General features: G+C 45.6%; 1 protein-coding gene across 3 annotated transcripts in view; it reads left to right on the top strand.

Annotated features, from left to right (window-relative positions):
- The first annotated feature begins 8936 nt into the window (after positions 1 to 8936).
- The window catches only part of ETFA (electron-transfer-flavoprotein, alpha polypeptide), a 139072-nt gene continuing 135583 nt past the window's right edge, over positions 8937 to 12425 (top strand). For 2 of the 3 annotated variants that reach the window (XM_011982667.1, XM_011982666.1), the window contains exon 1: positions 8937 to 9081. In XM_011982667.1, the coding sequence (XP_011838057.1) occupies positions 9043 to 9081 (39 nt within the window). In that variant the 5' untranslated portion in view covers positions 8937 to 9042. The remainder of the gene's footprint in view (positions 9082 to 12425) is intronic. The other variant, XM_011982668.1, reaches the window with a different exon arrangement.

Raw genomic sequence — 12425 nt, 5'->3', positions numbered from 1 at the left:
TGACTGGATTCTTTCACTTAAATTGTTTTCGGGGTTCATCTATGTGGTAGCATGCATCAGTACTTCATTCCTTCTTATTACTGAATTAAAATATTCTGTTGTATGAATATAACACATTTTGCTTATCTATTCATCAGTTGTTAGACATTTGGGCTATTTTAACTTTTTGGCTATTATGGATAATGTTGCTATGGATATTTGGGGTTTTCATTGTTGTTGTTGTTGTTGTTGTTGTTGTTGTTGTTGTTGTTTTTGAGATGGAGTCTCGTTCTGTCGCCCAAGCTGCAGTGCGGTGGCATGATCTTGGCTCACTGCAACCTCCGCCTCCCAAGTTCAAGTGATTCTCCTGCCTCAGCCTCCTGAGTAGTTGGGATTACAGGCATGCACCACCACACCTGGCTAATTTTTGTATTTTTAGTAGAGATGGGGTTCTGCTATGTTGTCCAGGCTGGTCTCGAACTTACGGGTTCAAATGATCTGCCCACCTTGACCTCCCAAAGTGCTGAGATTACATGCGTGAGCCACCACGCCCGGCCTGCTATGGACATTTGTGCGCAAGTTTTAATGGGACATATATTTTCAATTTTCTTAGATGTATACCTAGGAGGAGAATTGCTGAGTCATATGGTAACTCTATGTTTAACATTTTAAAGAACTGCCAGACTGTTTACCAAACCAGCCGCACCATTTATGTGGGATCCCCAGCAATGTATGAGGATACCAATTTCTCTACATCCTTGACAATACTTTGCTGGGAGACATGGGGTGATAGGGGTGTGATAGCTAAAGGGTCAGAGGTTTCTTTCTGAGGTGATGAAAACATTCTCAGACATTGTGGTGATGGTCATACAACTCTTCGAATATACTAAAAATCATTGATTTATATACATTAAATGGGTAGCTTGTATGGCTTGTGAATTATATCTTAATAAAGATTATTTAAAACAATCAATCAAACAAAAGCAGCAAATGCCGGAGGGGTGAGGAATGGGGAGAGAGAAGTGCAGGCCAATCTGAGGTTTTATAAGTGCATCTGCTCATCTGGTCATCCACTCATTCATTTGTTCGTTCATGAAGTATGCATTGAGTATCTGCAGGTACCAGACATTGTTCTAGGTGCCAGGGATACAACAGTGAATAGAACAAACTCCTGGCTCTGAAAAATTAAACATAGTAAGGGAATGGAAGAAATATGAAAGGTGGTCAGGAAAAGCCTATTCCAGGGGGTATAGTAGTACTGAAGCTAAGACCTGAATGAAGAGTGGCAGCAAATCACGTAGAAGATCTGGAGCAAAAGCATTCTAAACAGAAAGAACAGCAAGTGCAAAGGCCCTCAAGGCAAGACCGTGCTTTTTTTTTTTTTTTTTTTTTTTAAGGCAGGGTCTTACCCTGTTGCCCAAGCTGGAGTACAGTGGCACAATCCTAGCTCACTGTAACCCTGAACTCCTGGGCTCCAGCGATCCTCCCACCTCACCTTCCCAAGTAGCTAGGCCCACAGGTGCACACTACCATGCCTGGCTAACTTTTTGTAGAGATGGAGTTTCGCCATGTTGGCCAGGTTGATCTCTAACTCCTAGCTTCAAGTGATCCTCCCATCTCAGCCTCCCAAAGTGCTGGGATTATAGGCATGAACCATCACACCTGGCCTAATATTATTTTATTTTTTTGAGTCATAGTCTCGCTCTGTCACTCAGGCTGGAGTGCAGTGGCATGATCTTGGCTCACTACAATCTCTGCCTCCCAGGTTCAAGTGATTTACCTGCCTCAGGCTCCCTAGTAGCTGAGATTACAGGCAAGCAAGCACCACCACGCCTGACTAATTTTTGTTTTAGCAGAGATGGGATTTTGCCATGTGACCTCAAGTGATCCACTCACCTTGGCCTCCCTAAATGTTGGGATTATAGGCATGAACCACCATGCCCAGCCTGATATTCTAAATACATCACATAAGAATATATGTTGCTTTTTGGCTGGGGGTGGTCGCTCATGCCTGTAATACTAGCACTTTGGGAGGCTGAGGTGGGTGGATCACTTGAGGTCACATGGTGAAACTCTGTCTCTACTAAAAATACAAAAAATTAGCTGGGTGTGTTGGCATGCACCTGTAATCCCAGCTACTCAGGGGGCTGAGGCATGAGAATCGCTTAAACCTGGGAGGCGGTGGTTGCAGTGAGCCGAGATCGTGCCACTGCACTCCAGCCTGGGTGAGACAGTGAGACTCTGTCTTAAAAGAAACAAAAAGAATATATATTCCATTTTAAATTTTCTAATTTTTTGGATGGTTGTTTTCCTGTGAGTTGGAAATACTGTGGTGAGTGCTTAGTCTGTCAACAAATACTATATTCTTTTAGCACAGCTATACTGTTATTGCATTAAAAAACACAATTAAAAACAGAATAATTCACATTCCACTGGATTATTGTTCAGGCCTGCATATCAGCCCAGCTACTGCTTCTGCCCAGTTCTGCTATCTCATCCCTCACACAAGTGTGGCTCCTAAGGGCACCCCTAACTATCATAATGTATTCTGAACTTGTTTCGATCCTGCATCCAAGAGAAAGCAGGAGTGTGGGAGTGGTTGAGAAAACAGGTTGTAAGATGGGGGTTTGGAGCTGTATTACTCTTTCCCAGACTGGCACTGAGGACCTCAACCCTGCTGGTAGCTGGAACAAGCCTTTGGCATAAGCTGGTATCTGATTGTTAAGACTTGCACTAGTGGCAAATTGGGATGGGATGCTTGTGGAAGGTAATATGGGGGAACTAATAAAGACAATGACATCGGGTGGCAATTGCTAAGCTTCATGCCCTTGACAAAAAATTATAAAGGAGTAGGAATGATTAACAGGCAATTGAGAACCATGTATAAAAGCTAGAGGACCTTCTTGACAGCACACAATGAGGCAAACTTCAAGGTTCTAACCTTCAAGGATCATTTTCCTCTTTATCTCACTAGTGTTGTCCCTCCAGGAACAGACAGAACCTGGAAGATGACAGCAGACTATCACAAACCCACAGAAGCAGTAGCCCTGTTGCTGCCACCACACCAGTTTTGGTATCTTTGCTAGAGCAGATTAACACAGCCCCGGGTACATTTTATGTGGACATTGATTTGGTGAATTGGTTCTTTTCTAGCCCTAGGAGAAAAGTGAATCAGAAACAGTATGCATTCACATGGAACAAACAACAGTCTACATTCACAGTTTTGCCCCAGGGCTATGTTAACTTTCAGCATCTATCAATCACAATATAGCCTGAAGAGGTCTGGACCATCTGGACATACTGTAGAATATCGCATTGATCTTTTACATCAATGACATTATATTGATTCAGCTGGGTGGAAAAAAGTGGATAGCACATTAGAGGCCTTGGATGACACATGTATTCTACAGGGTAGGAGATTAAAAACTGCAAAGATTCAGGGGCCTCCCACATAAGATGTTTAGGGGTCCAGAGTTAGGGCATGCCAGGATATATCATCCAAAGAAACAGATAAATTATTGCATCTTGCACCTCCCACCATGTAGAAAGAAGCGTTCAGGCCTGATAGGCCTCTTTGGGTTCTGGACACAGTATATTCCACATCTGGAAATACTGCTCCAACCCATGCCATCAATGCAGGTGACATAAAAGGCTCCCAGCATTAACTGGAGCTCAGAGCATGAAAAGGTTATACAGCAAGGTCCAGGCAGTCTGCTACTTGGTCATTTGTGCTTCCATAGATGGTGTTAGTGTTAGTGGTAGGAAAAGACGCTGTGTGGAGTTGATGACAAGCTCTACTGGGAGAATGACAACACAGGCCACTGCAGTATTGGAGCAAGGCCACACCATCTGCAGTGGAGACTTACGTGCCTTTTGAGAAAAACTCCTGGTGTGCTACTGGCCTGATCACAGACACCAAGTGACCATATGCCAGGAATTACTCATCATGAGCTGGGTTCTGTCAAACCCACCGAGTCACAACACCAGGCAGTCAGTAACAATGCATCCTAGGGTGGAACTGGTACATCTGGGACTTAACACAAGTAAGAACAGAAGGTACAAGCAAGTTCCATGAGCTGGCAGCCTAGACCCCCATGAACACCACTACTACATTGGCACCCCTCCCGTGGTGCACCCTTCTGGTTGTATGCAGGATCCTTTATGACCAGCTGACAAGAGGAGGAAAAATCCTGTACTTGGTCGATGGAGGGTCTGCTAAGTATGTGAGTTCAAGCTGAAAATAGATGGCAGTTGCATTATAGCCCCACTTAGGGACAGCCTTGAAAGACAACAGTGGAGGAAAATCCCCATGGGCAGAGCTTCAGGAGGTGCACTTGGCCATCCATTCTTCCTGCACAGAGAGGCATCTCAAGCATAGAATATCTATGTACTCAGTGGCAGTGAGGAATGGCCTACCTGGCTAGCCAGGGCCCTGGAAGAAGAAAGGTTGCAATGGAAGATGGGAGAACAGGGAGGTCTGGGGTAGGGGCATGAGGATAGATGTCTGGAGTGGGCACCAAGTATGAAGATCTTTGTATTACATGTTAACACCCACCAGAAACCACCCACCACTGAAAAGCCACCATGTAACTAAGAAGACAAAAATATCTGGGCCAGTTGACCTTAGCTGGCCTCTGTCATCAGCCACCCAGTGCTGGCACTAAGGGCACATGCATGAAATGACTACAGTGGCAGAGACAGAGGCCGTAGCAGCCTAATAGCATGGGCTCCCACTTACAAAGGCTGATTGAGCTACTGCTGCTGCTGAATGAGCCCCCAATATGACACCATTCCTCCAGGAGACTAGCTGGCTCCATGGTGCAAGTTGACCACATGGAACCCCTTCTATCTGGGAAAAGGCAAGATTCATCCTAACCACATGGAACCCCTTTCCTCTGAAAAAAGTCGAGATTCACCATGTCAAGAAAACACACATATTCTGGGTACTATTCACCTTTCCTGTCCTCAGGACCTTAGTCAGCACCACTATTTGAGGGCTTATCGAGTATCTGATTCACTGTCACAGGATCCCACATAACATCCCATCAGGCCAGGGACCCAATTTACTGCAATGGAGGTGCAGAAATGAGTCCATGATCAGAGGATTCCCTAAGCAATTCACAGGCTGGATCATCCAGACCCTGCCAGCTTGACAGGATATTGGAATGGCTGCTGAAGGCCCACTGGAAGCAGTAGCTTGGAGGTAGCACTTGATAAGGGTGGGTTCATCTTCAAGGATGCTCCTTGAACCAAAAACCTTTATATAGTGCTGGGACCTGCAAGGTTAGAGGTCTTTGTCCCCAATGGGGGAATCTTTCACCAGAGGATACAGCAAGAGTCCCATTGAGCTACAAGCTACAGTTGCCACCTGGGCACCTTGTACCAGAAGACCAGAAGGGGAGTCATCTTGGCTAAGAGTAATCCACTTGGGTGCCTCTGAATCCTCCATTGCCCAATTATGACAATAAACAGGCTTGGAAAGGGCATGCTGGTCAGGGGTTGAGATTCTCAGTTCATGAGGCAGGACGGAGGCATTAGCCACTCAGACCAGGGGAGGTGCTAGCTGGGGGAGGGGGAGATTTAGAATGGATACTGAGGAAGGAGATGATGAATACCAGTTGTGACCCCCAGAGACCTGCAGCAGCTGGGGCTATAGTTTGTCCCAGGGACCTTTCTCTTCCAAGTTTCCAGCAGGAATCCTGGAGGAGTCGCTCCTGAAATTGACCTGTGGAGGAGAAAGAGGTGTTGCTCCAAATATGCTGGAATCATCTTCAAGGGTTGGCTGTGGCAGTCCTTGAATCCTTCCTCCACCCTCTCTTTTCTGCCCTTTCTTCTTTGGACAAATATTTACTTTCTTTTTTTCTTTTTTTTTGAGATGGAGTCTTGCTCTGTCATCCAGGCTGGAGTGTAGTGGTGTAATCTTGGCTCACTGCAATCGCTGCCTCCCAGGTTCAAGTGATTCTCATGCCTCAGCCACTCGAGTAGGTAGTATTACAGGAACACACTACCACACTTAGTTAATTTTTGTATTTTTAGTAGTACCTGAGGGGGGGTCTCGCCATGTTGGCCAGGCTGGTCTTGAACCCCTGACCTCAAGTGATCCGCCCACCTCGGCCTCCCAAAGTGCTAGGATACAGGTGTAAGTCATTGCACCTAGCCCATTGGACACATATTTCTATAAATGTTCGCTGAACGTCTAAAAATAAGAACCAGAAAAATAGGCTGGGCACAGTGGCTCACGCCTGTAATTCCAGCACTTTGGGAGGCAGATCACCTGAGGTCAGGGTTTCGAGACCAACCTGACCAACATGGTGAAACGCCGTCTCTACTAAAAATACAAAAATTAGCTGGGCATGGTAGTGGGCACCCGTAATTCCAGCTACTCGGGAAGCTAAGGCAGGAGAATCGATTGAACACAGGACGTGGAGGTTGCAGTGAGCTGAGATCGCGCCACTGCACTCCAGCCTGGGCGACAAAGCGAGAATCCGTCTCAAAAATAAATAAAATAAAAATAAGTAAATAAAAGGAAACCATAGGTCCTGCCACCAAAGCAGCTCATAACGGAGTAGGAAAGTTGTATACCTCTAGGGAAAATCCTCTAATAGAAATGTCTTAGCACACACATTTCTCTGGTACATGACGTGGTTGTGATTGTAGAACTCTGATATCCCTTCATCCCAAAGACTCAGGGGGCATTTCATGTGTGATCAGAACAAGTCCGGTCAGGTGTCACAGACTTTGCCCATTTTCAGCCTCTCCCTCAGCTCTGACCTGCTCTACCAGGAACTCCCAGGGGCAACAAGCCTCTGCCATGCACAGCTGCTATTGATTTGCCCAAGCCTGGGAGCTGCTGAATCTGCCCAGTGGGGGCGGGGCGGGGAAGCCGCTCTTCCCTTGTGTTTTGCTTTGTCATGGGTGGGGAGGCAGGGAAGGAGGTTAGTTTGTAGCCCAGTCTTTTACATGGTTTTTAGTAAAATATCCTTTTCCGTTTTTACCAAAAGTACCCTTCCCTCTTCCTTCCACTCCCATAGGTCTCAGATTCTAGTCCAGTGTGGGACTGGGTTAGGAGGCAAATACAGTGAGACATGGAATACTAAATTGCCCCTCCCACAGGCAGATTGACTGGGGGGCAGGGGTCCACAGCTCTGTCTGTAACATGAGTTCAGACATGTTCACAGTGGGTGCGACTTAAGTTTAAGATGGGTCCTCACCTCCTTGTTCATAGAGCTAGCAGAGTGAAGAAGAGGAAAGGATTAATTCATCCTGGAAAATTGAGAAAGAGCTTACAAAAGAAACGTCACTTGAGCCAGGCATGGTGGCTCATGTCTGTAATCCCAGTACTTTGAGAGGCCAAGGTAGGAGGATCACTTGAGGCCAGGAGTTCGAGACCAGCCCTGGGTAACAGAGTGAGACCCTGCCCCTACAAAAAAAATAGCTGTGCATGGTGGCACATGACTGTAGTCCCAGCTACTTGGGAGGCTGAGGCAGGAAGATTGCTTGATCCCAGGAGTTCGAGACTGCAGTGAGCTGTGATGGCACCACTGCACTCCAGCCTGGGAAACAGAGACCTTGTCTTAAACAAAACAGAACAAAAGAATTGTCACTTGATCTGGGTTTTAAAGAGGCCTGTCAGATGGGGAAGGGAATTTCAGACAGAGGGAAGAGCTAAAGCACTGGGCCCTTAGAGAGATTGTTGGTTCAGACAAAGCTCTTGCTCCAGGGAATTTACACTCCAATGCGGGGAGATCTGCAATAAACAAACAAACACGTGCATCCTGTTAGGCAGTGATAAATGCCAAGAAGAAAAATCAAAAACCGTGATAGGGCATCTGGGAGTGGCATGGGTGCTATTTTAGGTAGAGAGGCCAAGGTCGGCCTTTCTGCAAATGTGTTTTTTGAGCAGAGACCTGAATGAAGTGAGGAAGTAAGCCACGTGGGTAACAAGAGAAGGGCATTTCAGGCAGAGGGAACAGCCAGAGTGCAAAGCTCTGAGAGGAGCAGGCTTGTGTGCTCAAGAAGGCCCGTGTGTCTGGGGCACAGTGAGAGAAGAGGGCAGTGGGAGGAGAGGGAGCCACCCTAGGGCTTTGAGCAGAGGTCATGATCAGTCCATCAGTTTGGAGAAGAGGCTTCTGGAAACATGGGTAGAAACATAAAGACCAGCTAGGAGGCTTTGCAATGATCCAGGCAAGAGATGACAGGGTCCTGAGTGAAGGTGGTACTGGCGGAGGAGCAAAGGGGTGTTGGAGAATATTGTTGGATTCTGGTTATATTTTGAAGGTAGAGTTAACGGGATTTGTTGATAGACTAGATAACATTGGAAAGGTAGGTTGTTGCTGAAATGGGAATTAAGACAATTTCTGAACATACCACTTCCTTTCTTAAAAATTTCGTGATAAAGTCCAGACTCATTAGCAGTCATTTATTCATTTGCTGATTCATTCAACACATACTGATTGAATGCCTAGTGAGGGCCAGGAATTGTGCTAGGTGTTGCAGGTAGACAGAAAATTTAAAAGTAGGGCATACTTTCTGCCCTTACAGATCTGTAGTCAGATGGGTGACACAGACAAGTACTTAGGTCATTACAACCCATGTGACAATTGCTACCATGGGGAAATACAGGGGGGAAATAGGGGCATATGGGAAAGGTATCTAATTGGAGTTAGCAAGGCTCCACTCACACCTTACCCCGAGATCAGCTCAGTTTTTCAGTTCACTCTAGTAATGCTGCCCATTGCGGGGCAGTGAGACAGTACAGTCTGAGCTCGGTCATCAGCGGGTGGCCAGCTTTGTCTCTGCAGCTCCGCGGCCCGGGCTTACTCGAAGGTCCCCTGGGAATAGCCTCACCTTTGCCCCACTTCCCAGTCTAGCCCCTAACTTCCCGCCGTCTATTGGCTGCGCAGCCGCCCAATGGGCAGGCGGGAACCGCGGGCTCGCGCTCCCAGCCTAGGGCGTCTGATCTCGTTCGCGCGTCTCGCGAGCATTAGGTGACTGGCTGAGGCGACGCCAGTTGGCCGGGCACGGGGTTGCTGTGAGGCCGAGGTTGCAGCGGAAGCAGAGAACATGTTCCGACCTGCGGCTCCGGGGCAGCTCCGACGGGCGGTGAGTCCGGACTGGGAAGGCGAACCCAGGGACGGTCCCCCGTCAACCCGCCGTCCCTATAGGGTCTTGCAAACGTCACCGCTCCCTCAGACCCGACCAGCCCACGCGCCCACAGGCCGGTCCCCGCCTGGGACTTGGGTCCAAAGTTCTGGGGCCTGCCCTGGACTCCTTCGGGGCCGCCAGTTCGGGGCAGAAGTCAGAGGTTGGGGGTCAGGGTGACTCCGAATGGTGTGAATTTGAGCGTCTGCTGCCCCTTCTAGCCCACTCTCTGCCCTGACGCTTCCCACATTTGTCGGTCACTCTGGACACTTTCGGGCCGCCAGGCCCTCCCCACTTGCTCCACACCCGAGGGAGCAAAATGTCGCCGGGGAATGCCCTGTTGGGGACAGTTTCAAACCTGGATTCCTCCCGGAGGCCAGCATTTCTGGAAGAATTAAACACTTTGGGCGCATTGTGGCCGCTCCGACCCACTCACTGTCACGGGCGGGGGTGGGGCGGGGGTGTGGGAGGCGGCGTGGCCAGTTATGGAAGCTGGCTCTGCTTTCTGGTTTATGGAGCAGGGCTGAGTTGAGGCGATTGTATTTGTAAAACCTGTGATCCGATTTGACAGCTTTAGCCAGTTTTGAAAGGCAGACGTCTTTTTATATGCTGCAGGCTGACCTGCTTTTAACCAGCAGATTGTAGGTTAAATAGCTTAACTGGTGACAGTGGTACATTTTCAGTGTTTCATTAGTGACAAACCACGTTTTTCTCTTCTGTTGTGAGAAGGACTGATAGGAAACATATTTTTGTTCTCATGATGTGGGAGAGTACTATTTGGAGACTGACCAGGCACAAGTCAAGTAACAATAATTTATATTGTGGATTCTGTAGTTTTCCTAGTTTACATTTAGGTGAAATGAGAAACAAGATTGGTAAACCTGGGTCAGAAACTTACCTGAGGTTTGTACCTTTTCTCCTTTTTTTTTTTTTTTTCTGTGCATGAATATTTTCCCATCCACTCCTGGGATTTTTCTCTCTGAGGCATAGCTGGAGCTCTTTCTAGATGTCTGTAGACATTAGACTTTTTTTAAAAATTTATTTAAGAGACAAGGTCTGACTCTGTTGCCCATGCTAGAGTGGAGTGCAGTGGCACGATATGGGCTCACTGCAACCTTCGCCTCCCGGGTTGAAGCGATTCTCCCACCTCAGCTTCCTGAGAAGCTGGGACCGCAGGTGTGCATCATCACTCCTGGCTAATTTTTTTTTTTTTTTTTTTTTTTTTTTTTTTTTTTTAAAGAGACGGGGTTTCGCCATATTGCCCAGGCTGGTCTTGAACTCTTGGCCTTAAGTATCCACTTGCCTCGGCCTCCGAAAGTCCTGGAATGACAGGCCTGAGCTGTAGACATCTTTTTTCTTGTGCGTATTCCTTGTTTGATAAAAGTCCTGACCCTGCCTTCCCCTAAAGAGTTCAAACCCATGTCTTTCAGGTTAGTGTCCTGTCTTCCCCTCAGGACGTATTTTCTCCCATTAGGGGATCTGGACATAAACAAGTGAAAGTCATGAATTTGGGGAAATTCTGGGAACCCGAGCCAGAAGAATGCTGCTCTATGCAGCAATTGGAAAACAGTTTTGTGGACAGGTTACAAGTCTGGCCTAAGTGAAATTATAATTGTGGTGGGGGATGGAATTTAGGACTCAGTAACTTTGTAGAGCTAACAGAAAAAAATAGAATGATTAAGTAATTCTTACTATCCCCATCATTGGCTAATGTGTTAGACATTACTTCCAGATACTCATTGTGGTTTGCCAAAGACTTTGACCTTGACTTATTTTTAAAATTTGAAGTCAAGCTAAGTAGAATAGCTGTTTTAAAGTCATTAAGAATGTTGGAGAGATTTGAATTTCTAGCATAAAAGAAATGGTGGCAACACTTCTAAAGTGAACCCATAAATTAATAGGGACATATACCTGTATTTAACTTTTTAAATTTTGAAATATTTGCACTTATAGAAAAGTTGCAAGAATAGTACAGAGAAATCTCAAAACCCTTACCCTGGTTTTCCCACCCTGTTAGCAGTTTGACACATGTGCTTTATCTTTCCGCATACATACATAATACTATCTGTCTGAACTATTTGAAAGTATGTTGCAAATGTACTCTTTACTCCTAAATAATTCAGTGATATTTTAAAAGAACAAAGAGGTTCACTTTCTAACTACACTGTAATTGGCAATATCTGGAAGTTTCACCATAAAATACTGTTTTCTAATCTCTGGATGTTCAATTTTGCCAGTTGTCCCATTAGTACAGTTTGTAGCAGTTTTCCTTATTCTGGTCTAAGATACTCTAGATGTCAAGTGGTTATCATGTCTCTCTTACTCTGTTAGAAAGGTTCCTCAGCCTTCCTTTGGGTTTGATGACATTGGTGTATTTGAAGAGTACAGGCCTTCTATTTTCCAGACTGTCACTCAGTTTGGGTTTATCTGGTGTTTCCTCATGATTGGATTCAGGTTATGTATTCTTGGTGAGAATATCACAAAAGTGGTATTGTGTTCCCCGTGCATCATATTAGGAGGTACTTAATGTTGGTTTATCCCATTAGTGGTAATGCTAACTTTAGTTACTTAGCCAATGTGTTGTTTGCCAGGTTTCTGCACTGTGAAGTTAATACTCCTCCTTTTGTAATTTTTAACTAATTTATGAGGCGATACATTGAGACTATGTGACTCTTCTATTTCTCATCAGACTTTTACCCAGTCTTAGCATCTGTTGATGATTTTTACCTGAGAAATGATTACTGTGATGCAAAATGGTGATTTTCTATTTCCATGATACCTTCTACATTTTTTAGTTATTCTACTATAAGGAAGAACATTATCTTCTTGCATATTTATGGATTTATGGATATATGGATCCTTATTTAGGATAATACATTTCTACCTTATGCTCACGTTGTCTCATATTTGTATAGTGGGGCACATTCAATCTGACTCTTGTTTGTTTACATATATATGTTTATGATATCACAAAGTCAAAATAGCTTATCTTAAATCCCTACTCTTGAAATAAAAAAAAAAAATTGTTCTGTAGCTAACCATTAATACATTTAGGAAGAGCATACATTTCCAAAACCATATTAAAAAAAATAAAGTTAGGAATTATAGTTAAAGGTTACCATAAACTGTTAACAATGTGAATATAGTTAACACTACTAAACTATACACTTAGAAATGGTTAAAATGGGGCCAGCCGTGATGGCTGACACCTGTAATCCCAGCTCTTTGGGAGGCTGAGGCGGATGGATCACCTGAGCTCAGGAGTTCGAGACCAGCCTGGGCAACATGGCGAAACCCCATCTCTA

The sequence above is a fragment of the Mandrillus leucophaeus genome, unplaced genomic scaffold, assembly GCF_000951045.1.
Source record: "Mandrillus leucophaeus isolate KB7577 unplaced genomic scaffold, Mleu.le_1.0 Scaffold241, whole genome shotgun sequence".
Classification (NCBI taxonomy): Eukaryota; Metazoa; Chordata; class Mammalia; order Primates; family Cercopithecidae; genus Mandrillus; species Mandrillus leucophaeus.
Note: the sequence above shows the minus strand (reverse complement) of the source record. Positions and strands in the feature narration are given on the sequence as shown.